General features: G+C 55.7%; 8 protein-coding genes across 8 annotated transcripts; 5 read left to right on the top strand and 3 right to left on the bottom strand.

The window, feature by feature from the left end:
• Window positions 1-1,236: 1,236 nt before the first annotated feature.
• BU26DRAFT_524732 (uncharacterized protein) lies at window positions 1,237-3,488 on the top strand. Its single transcript, XM_033830345.1, has 3 exons — window positions 1,237-1,689; window positions 1,739-1,950; window positions 2,000-3,488. The coding sequence occupies exons 1-3, from the start codon at window positions 1,346-1,348 to the stop codon at window positions 3,358-3,360; spliced, it is 1,917 nt and encodes a 638-aa protein (XP_033677107.1). The 5' UTR covers window positions 1,237-1,345; the 3' UTR covers window positions 3,361-3,488.
• Window positions 3,489-3,778: 290 nt separating this feature from the next.
• On the top strand, window positions 3,779-5,903 carry BU26DRAFT_468138 (uncharacterized protein; the record flags this gene model as incomplete). The annotated part of the gene is made up of 2 exons (XM_033825280.1): window positions 3,779-4,683; window positions 4,736-5,903. Coding segments are annotated over 2 exons (2,073 nt in total), but the record flags the coding sequence as incomplete, so codon positions are not given.
• A 231-nt stretch (window positions 5,904-6,134) lies between these two features.
• BU26DRAFT_166108 (ureidoglycolate hydrolase) lies at window positions 6,135-7,632 on the bottom strand. Its single transcript, XM_033820210.1, has one exon. It carries the CDS (start codon window positions 7,170-7,172, stop codon window positions 6,225-6,227), a length of 948 nt encoding a protein of 315 aa, XP_033677105.1. The 5' UTR covers window positions 7,173-7,632; the 3' UTR covers window positions 6,135-6,224.
• On the top strand, window positions 7,371-8,714 carry BU26DRAFT_571336 (uncharacterized protein; the record flags this gene model as incomplete). Its single annotated transcript, XM_033834124.1, has 1 exon — window positions 7,371-8,714. One exon carries the CDS (start codon window positions 7,371-7,373, stop codon window positions 8,712-8,714), a length of 1,344 nt encoding a protein of 447 aa, XP_033677104.1.
• A 705-nt stretch (window positions 8,715-9,419) lies between these two features.
• Window positions 9,420-11,946, top strand: BU26DRAFT_166006 (uncharacterized protein). Its single transcript, XM_033820209.1, has 4 exons — window positions 9,420-9,768; window positions 9,835-10,379; window positions 10,431-11,707; window positions 11,756-11,946. Exons 2-4 carry the CDS (start codon window positions 9,884-9,886, stop codon window positions 11,801-11,803), a joined length of 1,821 nt encoding a protein of 606 aa, XP_033677103.1. The 5' UTR covers window positions 9,420-9,768; window positions 9,835-9,883; the 3' UTR covers window positions 11,804-11,946.
• Window positions 11,947-12,756: 810 nt separating this feature from the next.
• On the top strand, window positions 12,757-13,914 carry BU26DRAFT_439331 (glycoside hydrolase family 16 protein; the record flags this gene model as incomplete). Its single annotated transcript, XM_033824337.1, has 1 exon — window positions 12,757-13,914. The coding sequence occupies one exon, from the start codon at window positions 12,757-12,759 to the stop codon at window positions 13,912-13,914; it is 1,158 nt and encodes a 385-aa protein (XP_033677102.1).
• A 373-nt stretch (window positions 13,915-14,287) lies between these two features.
• On the bottom strand, window positions 14,288-14,723 carry BU26DRAFT_165914 (uncharacterized protein). The gene has a single exon (XM_033820208.1). It carries the CDS (start codon window positions 14,631-14,633, stop codon window positions 14,358-14,360), a length of 276 nt encoding a protein of 91 aa, XP_033677101.1. The 5' UTR covers window positions 14,634-14,723; the 3' UTR covers window positions 14,288-14,357.
• Window positions 14,724-14,880: 157 nt separating this feature from the next.
• Window positions 14,881-15,891, bottom strand: BU26DRAFT_439334 (SET domain-containing protein; the record flags this gene model as incomplete). Its single annotated transcript, XM_033824338.1, has 1 exon — window positions 14,881-15,891. One exon carries the CDS (start codon window positions 15,889-15,891, stop codon window positions 14,881-14,883), a length of 1,011 nt encoding a protein of 336 aa, XP_033677100.1.
• Window positions 15,892-16,662: the final 771 nt, after the last annotated feature.

Genomic DNA, 16,662 nt, shown 5'->3' with positions numbered 1-16,662 from the left:
GCCAGAATAGGCATGTTCTGCGCCTCGAGTAACTGCTGCATCCACTCCCGTCCCGTCACCTATCCAGTCACGTCGTACCTCATCATACACGACTGCATCCCCTTTGTTTGGTGATGATGAAGATAGTTCGTTCGAGTCCTGCAATTGGTGCTATTGTCAGTATTCCAGAATGTCTTCATATAGGAAATGGCGTGACTGACGTGCTCGGAGGCCGTTGTCTTGGGTAAGTTGTTCTTCTCCGCGTTGTGATCTTGCGGGTTGGTCATGGCGGATGAATGCGAGGGGACTCTTCCCTAGCGGAAACGTTGGCGTTTGGTAGAATTCTGTATTGAAAGAAGCCCGCCGTTCGTTTCGAGTTGTTGAGAGTTAGATGGGATGGAACTTGAAGCACAGTTTGCTCGTTCCATAGCGTGTATATATATACCTAGGTAGACTGAAGCACAGTTCTAATCTTGGGAGTTCTTTTGGGTACTTTGATCCGATCTGCATTTCAGAAGGCCTAACCATGCTCTGACTTCCTCCAGGAAATTCGAGAGCCCGTTAGACAGACCTTCCCCGAGCAGCGACAGCGCTACAGGTCCGCGTCAAGGTACGAGCGTACTTTCTGAGGACTTTTGACGAGTCGTGGCCATGGACATATCGTGACCCATGTCAAACGTCGCCTTATTACGCTAGGCAAACGTGTATGGTGCGTTGTGTAGAGCGAACACCAGTTAACGTCTCCCGCGTTGGCGTATTCTTGGTATTGGACGAGGAGGCTGGTTGTCAGCCGAGTGCGGAGTATCGTGATCGGGCTGCTCGCGTCAGCCGCCAGCCTGTGCATTCGTGCATTGCTGGCGGCCGTTGTGCAGCTGCCCGAGCGCATACCAGGTGCTGAGAAGCCTCGACACTGCTGATTCGACGACCTTGTGCGTACTTTCGAACCATGGCTGAACTTTTGTGGTTGGGCGGCTTTCGGAATGGCGTGCACGTAGGCGCAGCTGAGAGCGAAGAACTTTTGCGTACTTTATCGTTCCCCCACACATTTGCCTCCAGTGGAGCGCTGCTATGCTGCCGCCGGGGCCACCTCACTACTCATGAAACAAGTAGAAGTGGGTGCCTAGCTCCGGATGGTTACAGGCAGCTGGTCCCTTTGTGAAGAGCCCCTTGGGAACTGCCTTGCCCATGCGGTGATGGCGTGGTACCTTTCAGTCTTTTTGTGAACCTTTGCTCCGCTCACGGGCGTAGGGGAGGCTGGCCGAATTTTCAGCCTCGCCGCACGCATGACATATAAGCCAGGGCGCTCAGGCTTTCGGAAACCGTCCACAGGCTTCTACTGTCTGCTATTATAGCGCGAGTCTAGCAAATGGACTATCCCTTCCTCACTCCCGCCGATCACTATGGTTGGACTAGCCAAACCTCTTTCGATAACACCTACAATGAAGAAAATGCTTCCTTCCCAGCTTCTAGCTTCGAAGCGCACGCTTCAGCAACGCCGTCTCTTGCTATGGCTACGACGCACACCCAACCCGCTCAAGTCCCGGCTACTACTCAACCTCGTATTACAGAGGGCCAACGGCAGCGCTCAAGACACAGAGACTTGGACTGGGATATGCACAAAGCCGACTTGAAGCGGCTATATCTGGACGAGAACAAGACGCTCGAGGAAATCAGGCAAAAGATGGCTCGGGACAAGTCCTTCAATGCAACGTATGCCAACCGCCGTCTCTTTATCTGGTGGAATCACTGACCTTGTCAGGCCAAAGCAGTACAAGGACAAGTTCAGGTCGTGGGGCTGGCAGAAGAACTTGCCCGCGGAAACGGCGCAGTTCATGGTGGCGAAAGCCAAGGAGCGGAAGAGGGCGCCTCCCTACAAGGATACCGTTTTTGAGTTTGGGGGAATGTGCTGGACAAGGGAAAGAGCTGAAGCGACAGTGAAGAGAGCTAAAAAGGCGTTACCAGAAGTGATGGGTGAGTCACGAAGCTTACGATACCTTGACGGTATGCTCACAAAGCCTAGACCTGCCAACTCCGAACGGCGTTATCTATCAGACGCCTGCCTCAATCGACCCTACATCTCCCGAGGCGGCTCACATACCTCATGATGGCCCTAGCGATGCCATGGAAGTAGTCTCCATCTCCTCTGCTTCGGAGGACGAATGGGAATCCGATGCTGAGGCAGATCAGCACCCCCTTCCGCTCACTTGGGAGGGTAAAACGCGGGCCGATATCTACAATCTGTTCCTGAACGCGCAGCACCATGTCCGCCAGGGCGATGCTGATACCGCCGAGGGAATGCTGACGGCTGCTGGTAGAGCATATGCACACCTGCTAGGTCGGACGCATGAGGAAACCAGCAAAGTCGTTTATACCCTCGCCACATTCTACGTCGAGCACGACCGGATTGCGGACGCCTACAGTGTCATCGAGAAAAGCTGCCGGGAATATGTCGATGAACTGGGTATCGAACATAGGCAGACTCAACAGCACCTTTCCCACATTGTGGAGCTCTTGCACGGCTGGAACAGGGATGATGATGCTCTAGCTTTCCTTGCCCGTGCAAAAAGCCTAGCGGAAGGTAACGCGTACTCCTCAACCACGCGAGGACGGAAACGTCGCAAAACCCCACGGGTGAGCTCTGCGCGAGCGACCAAGCCGACCAATTCGCAGAACACGACACTCGTAGACTGCATGGATTCCATTTCCAACAACGCCGACCTTGTCCAGCTCGATTACGCGATAAGTGTCACTCGGAACCATGCGACGGCGAAGGACGAAGCAGTAGAGCAGGTCCTCTTGAAGATTATCAACTGTGGATACGACATCCAGAAGACGCCCATTCAGCATCTGCAAGCTTGGGCCGAACTCTTAAAGCTTTACCAGACCCAAGGCAAGGTTCACTTCAATTACCATCGCTTCGTATCCGCCCGACAAGCCTTCGACAACATTATGAGCCAATACCCATGGAGCCTTCCGACACGCGAGAGGTTTAAAAGCCTGAAAGTGATAGAAGCGGCGCTAGAGGTCGCGGCAGCGTTCGTGAAGGCCGATTACATGGATCATGACAGGTTGATGTTCCAGAAGTGCGAAGAGAAAGCCACGGAAGTCTTTGGCAGCCATGATGAGCGAACGATATGGATGTTGATATCTATCGGCTTGGTTTATCAGAACCACAAGGGCTGGGACAGGGCCAAGCCATGGTTCGAGCAGGCTCTCGCGGCTGCCATGGATGAGTATGGCGACGACGACGGTATCTTGATTTCACTCGAGGAGGCTATGGAAGTCCGCCATTTTTCTTATCTGAGTGACGAGGGGAGGCCGTACAGGACTATCTTTGGGGTCAGTGGTCTCCGAATCATGCCTACCAGACTGCACCTTTAATGAAAGGAGATCGGAAAGCGTACTGTACTTCTCGGTTATCATCGATGTGCGATATACTTCCCCCTACGGAGTTTGCTTTATCTTCGGACTGTCATTTTGAAGACCCTCGGAAATGTAGCCCAGGCTCGAATGCATGTAGGATTAGACGTATCACTACAGGTCTCTAATAGCAATCGCATTCGGAATTCCTGATTGTTGTCGATCATGGTGGTAAATATCACCTACTACGTAGGCATTCTGCCGTGATGTAATCAGATGTTTCCAAGGTTAAGTCAGTCTCGGCACGTGATACCGCGCTAGGCCGTTGCCCCGCAACCGACAATTCAACAAACACCCTAACCTTCAAGGCTCGACCGCTCCACCATATTCTTGGACGAATTGCGTCAACACAGTTCGATATCGCTACTCCTTTGTCACAATGGCTCGTCTACGCAAGCCTAGTGCTGCAGAGCCGCCCATATTCATACCACCGACAACCACGTCAAAACCCACTCGAGCAAGCCCGCGCAAGACGATTCGCGAATCGCCCTCGAATCGCGAACTGCGCTACACATCCTCGCAAGATCCCGGAGACTCCTTCCTCGTACCGAAAGCACCGGCGAGCGACTCGCCGGTTAGAAAGCAGCGCGTGCTACGCCCGGTTGCGAGCAACAGTCGACTGTTGCGGAAGCTGAGCAATGAGAGCTTGGCGACGCCGGATAGAAGGGGGAGGCGGAGCGAGAGGGAGCGCAATAGCCAGTTAAGCTATTTCTATTCGAAAACTTTGGCGAAGAGCGTCGCGAGAAAGCAGGGGAAGGGGAGAAAGATCGAGCTTGGGGTAGAGGTGGAGCAGGAGACGGTGCTGGATGAGGGCATTGAGGAGGTGGAGAAGAGTATAATGTGTGGAGATGAGAAGGGTAACGAGGAGAATATTAGGGAGGTTGAAGAGGAAGAGACTGATGAGGACGAGGAGCCGGTGGTCGCTGTGAGGATGAGGCGGCTTCAACGACCAGCGCGACGGATGGTATCAGACACTGAGGAAGATGAAGATGAGAATGAGCAAGTGGCTATCAAGAGTAGGAGCCGTAATACTTCGGCGCAGGAAGCCGTACCAAAGCCTTCGACGGAGATGCCACCGCCCCTCACATCTCTAAGACTTCCCTTTCGAAAGGGTCATAGCACGATCTCGAACTGGGCTCAGGAGGTCATTGACTTGACGAGCTCGCCCGAGCCGCCAGCCTCTTTCGTTCTTCCACCGCCAACGCGGGTTCGTACCGCTTCCTTCGCTGCGTCGTGTCGTCCGACTAGCTCAGCATCGGCCGACGTTGCGGCCATGCTCCACTTGTACGCCTCTTTCCAAAACAAGGAAGATAAGGACAAGACTAACAAGGCGCAGCTCTCCCACTCCCACCAAACATCGCTCGCCACGAAAAGCACCTCCGGTGTCCCGTCCCAGCACTCCTCCCCAACTACCCAGCCCTTCCAAGCTTGTCTCTCCCTCGAAGAAGAACCCACGCATACCCCACGCTCCTGATCTCCGACCAAGCATTGACGCATTCTGGAACCCCGAAGTAGTCAATGAATGGAACGACAAGCACTCGCCTTCTAAGCCCCTGCTCTCTCCACGAAAACAAAAGCTCTTCAAAACACTTGAAGAGCAAGTGAACGCCATCACGCTCTCGGATAGCGATAGCGATGCTCCATTCCCATCTCCGACAACATCACCTCGGAAGAAGAAGCCCCAGAGCCCAACCAAGAAAGGCTCGTCGGGCTCCTCCTCTCCTTCCGTAGCGCACGTCCGCGCCCAACGCAAAGACTTCGCTACTCGCAAACACGCCATGGCCGAGGCCTTCGTCGCCGAACTCGACAACACCATCACAAACGGCCGGATTGCCTCGCTCTCCCAATCTACAGGCGGCATAAAACTAATCTGGTCCAAGACACTCAAAACAACTGCCGGCCGTGCCAACTGGCGCCGCGAGCAAATCCGGCTGCGCACCGGTCCACTCCCCAGCGACCTGCGCATCGAGATCCGGCACCACTGCAGTATCGAACTCGCGGAGAAGGTGATTGATGATGAGGAGAGGCTGTATAATGTGCTTGCGCACGAGTACTGCCACCTGACGACGTTCATGATCAGCGAGGTGCGGAATAATCCGCACGGTGCCGAGTTCAAGGCCTGGGGCGCCAAAGTAACGCGGGCGTTTGCGCACAAGGGCATTGAGGTCACGACGAAGCACAGCTACAAGATCGAGTACAAGTACATATGGGAGTGCGCAGTGTGCGGCTACGAATTCAAGCGGCACAGCAAATCCGTGGACCCTACGCGGCATAGCTGCGGGCGATGCAAGGGCAGGCTTGTGCAGACGAAACCCGTTCCCCGCGCCGCGCCGCTGGGCAAGGATGGGAAGAAGGAGAAGAGCGAGTACCAGGTCTTTGTTAAGGCGAACTTTGCGAGAGTGAAGAAGGAGATGGAGGGAAAAGGGCTGGATACGCAGATGGGGAGGGTTATGGAGGCTGTGGCGAGGGAGTATAGGGAGAGCAAGGGGAAGAAGGAGATGGAGGGAAAGGGGCTGGATACGCAGATGGGGAGGGTTATGGAGGCTGTGGCGAGGGAGTATAGGGAGAGCAAGGGGAAGAAGGAGGGTGTTGTGGAGAAGGAAGTCGATGAAGTGGAGGTTGCGCTTGAAGGCTTGAAATTGTGATGATGTGGAGGGCGTGGAAGCAGTCGACTGTAAGAGTATATTGTTTGTATCGTCTCAGCGTGGCAGTGATGTTGATCGAAACAGGTATTATGATTATGCAAAATGTTCGTGCAAAGCGCAATGTACAAGAACGTTATGACAATACAATAAAAACGTCGGGGGAGACCATGACAAGACTCATCATAGTTTTGCGTTTACCGACCCAACGCCAGCCTTGACTTGTACCCTGCCTGAATTATCGGAATCTATCATTACGACCACGCCTTCTTCGGCGTTCTTGTCCGGTACTAGCGTGATCTCCTGGCAGTCTTCAATGCCGACGCCGTTCGCGAATTGGACCACGACGAAATCAATGGGTCGTTCACCGATCACCACCATCGGCGCGTGCCATGTCCCGGCTCCGTATGTAACGGCCTGGTTTCCCGTGGCCACGAAAGCGCGGATGTTCTTTAAGTCCGGGAGGCCGGGGCCTTTCGGGCGCGCTGAGGGATGCAGACGCGTGAATTGGGGTGGAGGCGGCGCAGCTTCGTTCGTGAAAGGCGACGGTCTCGCCTTGGCAAAGAGGTCCTTGATCGACTTCTGTTTTTTGACGTTCGGCGTTGGATAGGGTGGAGCACGGTCGACGTGTCTCCTCGACCCAGAAGCTGGGAGTGTTGGTGCTACGATGACGAGGTACTGTGTATGTCTCTCGTTGCCAGAAAGTCCCATTGGGATGAATGTCTGTGTGGTGAAGGGATGTCTTTCCAGTATCTGTACATCGAACAGCTCTCTATCCATGTTTCCGTAGTCGTCTTCGTCGAAGTCTAGGTCTCCCCAGCTACTCGGCATGCTCTCGCTTGGTTCGTGCGGTCGTAGGTCCCGAGGCGCGCAGACGAACATGTTCATTACTGCTTTTGCTGACTTCTTGCTTGGAGCGAGATTGTAGAGGTTGGAGAGGTGCGTTACATCCAGAAATTTGAGGGCGGAGCCCTGGTTTGCGGACGTGGCTTTTGGAGGTGGACTGCGTTGCGAGCGCGAGAGCGGGGAGTGGGCGGGGTTCTCGATGACGGTGCCGAATTGAGAGAAGGAGGACTGGGTGAGGAGCTCGACGGGTATGCGTATGGAGGGGCATGGCATTGAGGTCGGCATCTTGAGTGGCTCGGGAAGGCAATTGAGCGCGAGGGATTGTTGAAGGGTGAGGAATGGAAAGCTTGTGATGCCGGAGCGGGGAGCTTGTCGATGAGGCTAAGCGAGGCGCTAAGATAGCGATAAGGAATGGACCCTGGCGCGCCAAGATTCGTTGTTGACGACTGCACGACACGACATCAATCGACCTATAGCTTCAACATGTCGGACAGCGAGCCGTCGTATATTGACTATGAGGCATTCCTGGACCCTGACTTCTCCGCGACCTCATTCGCGAACACGCTCGTCCTCGCGACTAACAACCCCTCTGATACGCCGCTAGATCTCTCAACACCCCTCTCTCGCGTCCTCTTCGATGTTCAAGAAATTGACACACATATCGACACGCTTACGACGAAATCCGCGCTACCGTTGCTCGAACACACAAGAGATCATGCCGAGTCCAGCGGAAGGATGCTGCAGGAAGTGGAGGGTCAGGTTGCAAGCTTGACCGAATCGTACAAGACGCTGGAGAAGGAGGTCATTGAGCGCTATGAGGTCGCAGAGCAAGTTCGTTTGACGGCAGAGAGACTGTGCCAAACCGTCAAGATTGGGAGAGCTGTGGCACGGTGCCTCATGCTTGGGAGACAGCTTGAGATGCGAATGTCAGAGTTGGGAGGCGTCGGTAGCGCAAAGAAGGAAGACCACAGGGCAATGGTGCGGTCTGCGGACACGCTGTTGTCACTGCGGCAGATCTTCACAGCAACAAAGCCTGGAGAGGAGGGAGAGGGGCTGGATAAAGTCAGCGTCGTCCACACGTTGAAGAATGAGCTGGTAAACCCCGGAGAGAGAAGCATTTCGTCGAGAGCGCAGCAGGTGGTTAAGGAGTTCTCCATGTCTTCCCTGCTCACTTCGTCAGGCCAGTCATCAGCATCGACATTCTCGGAAGCTGAGTTTACCAAGTCACGAACGACTTCGGCGCTCGTGACGCTCTACCTTCTTTCGCCCACCTCCCCTACTACCACGATCAGGAACTTCCAACCGACCCTGTTACTCAATGCTTTGCAAGAATACCTACAAACGCAATTGAAATCCTCCTTGGCATCTCTCTCCCGGTCATTAAGTCAGTTACCAACCTTGGAGCGAACCCTGTTGGAGGTGTCGGCCCGTTGTCAGAACATCGTCGCTTTAGAGTCCCTACTTGAAACGGTCAGGCCTCCGTCGCATCCGCTACTCGGGGAAGATTCTGCAGAAACAAGGATAGCACCGAATTTTCTGCAACCGCTTCTTCAGTCTCTCGACACCTCATCGCTACCTTCATATTTCTGGAGGTCGCTCGCATCAAATCTCTCGCCAAGGGTCCAGGAAATAATGCACCGCGGCGGGGTTTCCGCAAGGACTTTGCGCACGAACAAGGACAGGGTACGCGATGCCGTTCGCGAATGCGTTAATCGAGGATCACAGTTGCCGGGGGCGCCATCGGGCAAGGGTAAAGCGGCCGTTGCGGGGAGCTGGGAGCGCGAGGCGGCTGTCATGGTCGGGTCGATCCTAGGGCAGATAAGGTGATGTGCTGACTTGCCGGTCATGCCATTATGGAAAGTTGAAGGCCTCGGGGTTATACAATGTCAATGGGACTGCCGGCGCATGTTTTATAGCGCGTTTGCAAGGACTCGAGTAATAGGAGATTTTTGCCGGCAGCGCGTGAATGCCTGAGCCGGGCCTTCCTGAGAGTTGTACAACGCAGTCGGCCACCAAATCGCCTTTGGGCGATGCTCCTGTAATAGAAACGCTGGTTCAAAACAACGAATGCGGAGAGAAGGCAGACGTCAAACAGCGGAGAAACACAGAGTAATTGTGCCGGAGAGGTCTTCATGCGCGACGTGTTCGTCTTCTGATGCAACCCCAGCGTCGAGTGTCACAGGAAGAGCGCGGTCCGCAGGCTTCGTTCGCTGGAGGACGCATGCTCGCGTCTAACTGATCTTGCACACGAGGGATCGTGGGCGATTGCTGCCTGGCGACGCGTGAAGAGCAAGGCCGAAACGCTCCCGGTGTCAATGTGCCCGAGGCAGGCTATGGCAACGCGTGGTCTAGGTGGCGGCGACTTCCAGCGGCTCCGCGTACACTATGTGACATGGGATCATTCATCATCTCAATGCTGTGCTGTGCTGCTGCGTGCGGCGCTGTCAGAGCTGAACACGAGCGCCTACGAGCACAGGGCTGGGTGCGCATTCACCGGGCGACGGCGGGCTGCAGGGATCCCCAAGGCTAGCACGGCCATTGGGCGAGCCGAACACCAACGGCCTTTCGAGACCTGCAGGTCACCTTCTTCGCCTTCTCTCTTCACCTTCACCTCCTCAGTGAGCCAGCACGTCTCTCCTCTTCCTCTTCCCCTGCCCCTCTTCCTTTCCTTCGTTGTACTTTGGTATTTTACGGGCTCCCCTTCTTATTGCCGTGCCTCCCCGTGCTGCTTTCCGGTATCTATCGCCTGCTGCACCTCAGCCTGCGCGCCGCCCGTCCCCTGACCCACCTCGCAATCGAGCTCCTTTGAGGCCAGCGGGACTGCAGGAGACCTCGATCGCACGCATACACAGACAAGATTCGCACCATCTGCCAGTTTACTGTGCGTGGCGCCCGCCCCTTTCCGCCTAGCCGCTTCTGAGACACCGGCCACTGACTTCTTCGCCAGAATCAATTTCGGCCACGCAAGCCTTCGAGAGACAAGTATAACCGACACCATGTCCAACATCGCCGCGAACCGAAACAGCACCCCCGAAGGCTCCAGCTCGCTGCGCCCGCCCAACTCGCGCAACACCATCGGCGCCGGCCACCATCTGCGAGCATCCGCCGACATGGGCGGCTTCTCCTCCCCGCTTGCCAACCGCGGCATTCGCCCCGCGTCCGAGGTCTACTTTGGCCGCAATAGCACGAACTCGGGCAACCCGGACGAGATGGAGCGCGCCGCTCAGCAATGGCTGGCAGACATCGACCAGTACGAGGTGACGCTCGAGGAGATGGCGACAGCCACCCTCGACCAGGACTTCAAGGATGAGCTCAGCGCCATCGAGCAGTGGTTCCGCGTGCTCAGCGAGGCCGAGAGGACCGCCGCCCTGTACGCCCTGCTCCAGCAGACGACCCAGGTGCAGATCAGGTTCTTCATCCAGGTCCTGCAGCAGATGTCGAAGAGCCTCCCTATGTCCGGCGTGCTGTCTCCGGCCAATTTCGGAGAGAAGGGTGAGTCGTCAGTGCCTCCAGAGGTGCTTGTGGAGGTGCTAACAGGTGTAGATCCGATGACGCAGAAACTGAGTGACGCCATGAGCAAGCTCAGCACCGGCGAGAACCGCAACTCGATGGGGATCGGCCGCCCTCCACCATCCCCCAGTGCGAAGCGCAACTCCGGCTTGGACCCTTCCACCATCAACCGCATGTTCCCCGATGCCGCCGCCGCCATCGCTAAGCAGAAGGCTGAGTTCACTGACATCACCGGCTTGGCCCCCGCCTCGAACCGCACCAGCCTTGTGGGCGACCGCAGCTCCTTGGCCGCGCCTACGATCTCGGCGCCGGAAGATAAGAAGGAGAATACCGTCCCGGCATCCCCGTGGGGCGAAGGCCAGCAGCGCCCGAAGTCATCTGGCCAGCACCAGCCCATGGGCCAGTTCTCCCAACCGCCCCCATCTGCAGGACTTCGCTCTCCACGTCTGCCGCTTTCTGGCGACGGCGGAAACGTGCAGACGACTACACTCAATGCGCCAGAACAGAATGCGAACATGCCTATGTTGTCGCCATCTTATGCTGCCGGAGGCAGCTGGGCGTCACAATTGAGCACCCCTATGATGGGCAACTTCAACCAGAGCCAGACCCAGGCTGACATGGTTGCCAATGCTACAGCCATGAAACTGGCTGCTCTTTCTACCGTCAATAACCGTATCCAACTGGATGATGTCCGCAAGTACCGTCGCGCTAGGTCTACCGAGGGCCAAGGAGCTGGAAATGCTCCCTTGTCCCCAGGTCTTCCTGGGGTTGGGAATACCAACTTCGTCATGACCAACGAGCTGGGTCAGGTTCTGACCCCGCAGCAAGCGGCGGCCCTCCAGGCGCAGCAGCTTGCTGCTATGCAGGGACGTCGTTCTCGCCCCAACTCCCCTGGCCTCGCTATGCAGGGCGGGGGCTTGGGAGCCATGAACTTCACCTCGCCGCAGAACAACGGATTCTTGACAGCCGATTACGGAACCTCCCCGCTCGTTAACAACGGCTTGGCTGGATTAAACCTCAGCCAATTCGGCATCGGTGTTGGTGACGGCCATCCAGGCTACATCTCCGACCATTCCGAGATCAATCGCGGCAGATCTCCCCGAGGCCGACGCGGAAGCTCAAAGCCTCCGGAGGATCCGACTGATCCCAGCCTTCTCAACGACATCCCAAGCTGGCTTAGGAGTCTCCGACTGCACAAGTACACCGATAACCTCAAAGACCTGAAATGGCAGGAGCTCGTCGAGCTGGACGACGAGGGCTTGGAGAAGCGCGGGGTCAACGCCCTTGGCGCGCGCAGGAAGATGTTGAAGGTAAGCCAAGCTTGAATCCCACGGGTATCAGCCTCTAACGTATTGCAGGTCTTCGATCAGGTCAGGGAGGCTAAGGAACATGGCAAGCTTCGATAGACTTGCGCCACGCCTTCTATTGTCGATTTCAAGCAGCAAAATTGTCCGCGCGCATAGATCCACGATACACGGTCGACAACCTGCTAACCAGTTACACATGTCGCCATCTTCACATCTCCAGCCCTGTTATATGATGTTCAATGAGGTCGGACTCGCATATGGCGTTATCATGTCACATATGCATATGGGCCCGTTTGGATGTGCTGCATGGGCCGGGGTTCGATATATACCTTAGGGATTTGGAGTTACTATTCTACTGCTTTTGATTTCGTCGTCCAATCCATGTATGGTAGACGTCGCGGAGTGCCAGGTGGAGCCTAATGATGAGATTTTGAGCCTTCTGAAAGTTGCTTCTTTTGTGCGCCGCAGCGTTTCGTCTTCACGAGATATTTCAACTGAGCTGTCAGTCAGGGTGGTGCGTTGGGTAGTGCCAGGTAAGTGGTCGCCCACTACTAGGTGAAACCGCGCGCTAATTCGCGTCCAGTCGTTTCGCGAAACAAGGCCGGCTTCTAAACAAGAAACATCCCCACAGAGCCTCCACACCACAGAAGCCTTACACGCGTTTCTTCACTCTTACAGGAGTAACTCAAGGCTGCGCGTGTTATCCATGTATCTTCACCTAGACCTTAACCGTTGGCCTTCACTAGCACACCGCCCTTCGCGCGGTCGGCTATGCCCAACAAACATGCATTGTGCTATTGTACGCGAGGCTTGAATAAAGGAAGTCTGCGCACATTGAACAATAATCGTCGACTATTGTGCTTTGTTCTCGTACATGGGCCTCTTCTGTGTAGCTTCTTCTTCCCCTTCTCCTTCCATGTTATAACTCTCTTCCGAACGCTCTCTTCTCCTGCATATTCTTCGCAAACACCAGTCATTTCTATCCTCGATTTCTATTCCTGCCTTCGACACTTCTGCTTCTGCGGGGCACACACAGTCTACCCATCGTCGTCATGCGTCCAACATCTCTTGTTTCGGCGGTGCTGGCCACCGTCCCCATGCTCTTCGACGCCGGCGCTGCGCATTACACGCTCACCGACGATCTTTCGTACAAGAACTTCTTCAACGCCTTCGACTTCTATTCCGGACCGGATCCTACGAACGGCTTCGTGCAGTACCAGGATCTGCAGTCGGCTATCAAGAGCCAATACATCGGCTATCTGGAGGACACGCAGTCCGTCTATCTCGGTGTGGACTTCCAGAGCCAGGACGCGAATGGCCGCGCCTCCGTCCGCGCCGAAAGCAACAAGACATTTAACCAAGGCCTCCTCATCGCAGATATTCATCATATGCCTGCGAGCACATGTGGCTCCTGGCCGGCTTTCTGGATGCTCGGCGTCGGGTCCGATGGACAGAGTCAGTGGCCAAACGCCGGCGAAGTCGACATTCTTGAGGGAGTCAACGACTACGATGCTAACGCCGTCACGCTGCACACCTCCGCTGGCTGCGCGGTTGACAACGCTACCACGCCCGCGATGGGCCAAGCAGACGCTCAGTCGGCCTTCATGGGCACTATGGAAACGTCCAACTGCGACGTCGCGGCACCCGATCAAGACAAGAACGTCGGCTGCTCCATCAAAGCACCCCCCGCCACCGCCGGCGGCGGCCTCCCCACCTACGGCACAGACTTCAACAGCGCCGGCGGTGGCGTGTACGCCATGGAGTGGACCGCGCAATCCATCAGCGTCTGGTTCTTCCCGCGCAACAGCTCGACCTACGCCTCCACCTTCTCCTCCTCTTCCAGCAACTCCACCAACGCCACCCAAACCCTCGACCCCTCCACCTTCGGCACGCCGCTCGCCAAGTTCCAAGGCTCGGGCTGCGACTTTACCCAGCGCTTCGACTCCATGAAGATTATCTTCAACACGGCGTTCTGCGGCGACTGGGCGGGCGAGATCTGGGACCAGAGCTGCAAGGCTACAACGGGCGCGGCGACGTGCGAGGAGTATGTGCAGAATAACCCGGAGGCCTTTGAACAGTCGTACTGGGAGATTGCGGCGCTGAAGTGGTATACGGATGCGGATGCAGAGGGGAGCCCGGCTGCGAAGAAGCGGGAGGTTGGCAGGCTGCCGGTTAACCCTAGGCAGCGTGGGCGACGGTACAAGTGGTAGGCTGGCCGGGCTTATCTGGATGAGCTGGCCGAGGCTTGGGGCGCGCGTTTTGACTTCGCTGTGATTTTCTGGCATATACTTGCATATACCCTTTTGTTGTCGGAGTTCTTTGTCTGGCATCTAGCATAAAATCTCTTTGTTTGATCAAGCATCATGACGGAGTATGGCATACATTGTAGCTTCGCTGAGAGCGAAGCATTAGCATATTAGCATATATCCGACCTGGGCGGTCTTGTTGAGTATTACATACACATACACGTATACTACTATTAAGCTCTTTTCGCTTTTTAAACTTACAGAACGGTTGAATCTGGGTTTGCGAATCTTACTACGATGCGAAGTAGTAATTGCGATGTTGCTACTTAATTGGTACCTCTAATCAAAACGTTCAAGGGTCCCCAGTACAATGTATTGAATCTTATATAAACTAGGCGCCAAGTAAGTTAGTGCCCGTGGCTATTGAGCCTGTGGCTTGTCTGATGGCAATGGCTGCCAGCGCACAGGACAGCGACGATGGCCACCACAGTCGATGTAGAGCGTCTCCAACTACGCGCGCAGTCTACCCAGCCTGCGACTCCTAATCGTATGCGACGAACGAGAGTCACCATGCTGACACCCTCCACGCCGTCGTCGATCCCGCCACCGTCCTCTGCACGAGCGCGCTGCTCCTCCGCGCTGTAGGCTAGCTTTATCAGCCTTTCCAGCCCTCGAACGGACATCACCTAGTATACTGAGCTCTGTGCAGGCAGGAGAGCCCAACGGGAAGCTAGCTCACTGCTTTGCATCTACAACTGCTCCGACCTAGCCACACACGGAACTCCCGCTGGAATTGCCTGCGCTGCCACTATTTGTCATAAGAGCTCCCCTGTGGATGTGGAGATTTCTGTGCTATCACTGTTCAAGGTGATAGGAAGCACCTAACACTGTGCAGAGCCAATTTTCCCAGTCTCCCCGCCTTCACAGTCATCAAGAGAAACTGTATCTCGACCACCCATCTGTATTCCAGAGCCAGTTCTCAAGTTCCTCTCCGCATATCCCCCGAGGAGCCTCCCAGCTATCGTCATAGCATTCCATCCTCTTACCATACAGGTGGTAGTCCACAGGTTGCTTAGCGAGATGCTTGAACTCGATCGTTGTTGGGTTGTCATCACCCGCAAGCACCTTACGAGCGGCGTACGCTCTCTCCGCAAAGACCTTGGCTCGGGCCTTGTCCCCGACCACGGCTGCGATCTGGAAGGCATTGAAGCACGCCCGCGCAAACCTTATGTCACAGATGCCCTCCTCTTCTAGCAACTCGAATAACCGATGCACCTGGCTGAAAGACTTGGCAGGGCGCTCGAGGACCTGGTCCAAGTCGGTGGCAGCACCTTCATCCTCATCGATAGACCGGATTTGGTCTAGGTTATAATCACTACCGGCGCGTGCAAGCAGCGGCAGGGAGCAGAGCTCGCACGCACAGGCAAAGGAGAACGCATTCATCAGGTAGCGCTGGCGCTCCACGTAGCCCGGCGAGACGCCGCTCATGTACGAGATGGTGATCTCACGGTCAGCCTCGATGTCGCGCAGGGCGTGTACGGTCAGATGGCCGAGATCGTTGTTCCATGTGTGCTGCGCGTTGGGTTGGCACGAGTGGTTGATGCGTGCCGCTTCGAGGAACAGCCCGCCGCTGTTGCTGCCGCCGAGCGGCAACATATTCGTTATAACGATGCCTAGCACGGGGGTGCACTTACGTCCTTGGACATTCTGCAACGCGAAGAAGGCTCGCTGCTGGTCTTTCGTGAGGCTCTTAACTTCTCGTAAGACGATGATCTCTGCGGAACCGATGTCTTTGGTGGAACCTGGCGTTTTGAAGAGTGGCACCTCCAGCAGTATGCGTGTACCCTTAGAGATCTTAGAAGTGGCGATGAAGCCTAATCCTTTGCCCGTGACGGGTTTGATAGTGTATAGTCCGTCGCGGCTAGCTGGAACGTCAGCCATCCTATCCGTCCCATCACCATCTTGCTGCACCTCGTCCTGTATCTTTGTTTCTTCCTGCTCCCGCTCCTCTGCCTGCTGTTTGTGCTGCCCTATTTTCCTCCGCGCCGCGTGAATCTCATTCCAATTATAGCAGCCGGAATGGCGAATATACGGGCCAAACTCGTTCATCTCATGCCAAAAGTAAACGCGGTCCCCTAGCCACTGCTCCGCAATCTTGTACACTCCTCGTATGTACGGCCCAGCGAGTGACCTGCCGCTGATCTTGGAGCTGAACCGCAGGAAGTGCTCGCACCGGCGCGGTAAGTGTGGATGTTCGCCAACCACGAATTCGATATACGATTCCTCGGACTCGGCGTTCACACGCACGACGCTGCCGCCGTCACCACTGCCACCCCGGTCTGCGTCATCGCCGTCCCGCGGCCCGTACGCGATGAGCACCTCGCGCAGGAAGAGCTCGTACTGCTCCTGGTTTGCCTTCGTGCGCTCCAGAGGAGGGTAGATATCAAAGCCGCAGTCGACACCCATCTCGGGTGGTTTAGTCGTAGTTTCGAGCTGTAGGAGAGTTGCATCACCCGCTTTCGTCAACCTGCCATCCTAGAATGCTCAGTAAGTGTTCCAGGTAGCGCGGGGCAGTGCCGGGGAACGAAGGACAGGTGACAACTTCTATTCTTAGAGGCTAGTACGAGGTAGGTAGAGCGTCAATTTCAGTACAATAAGATACAGTGATATATAAGCACCCGCAAGCTACGGTATGCAAAGGTACACTAGCAC

This window comes from Trematosphaeria pertusa, assembly GCF_010094035.1.
Source record: "Trematosphaeria pertusa strain CBS 122368 unplaced genomic scaffold BU26scaffold_21, whole genome shotgun sequence".
In the NCBI taxonomy this organism is placed as follows: Eukaryota; Fungi; Ascomycota; class Dothideomycetes; order Pleosporales; family Trematosphaeriaceae; genus Trematosphaeria; species Trematosphaeria pertusa.
The sequence above is the reverse complement of the archived record's forward strand: the minus strand, read 5'-3'. Positions and strand labels throughout refer to the sequence as shown.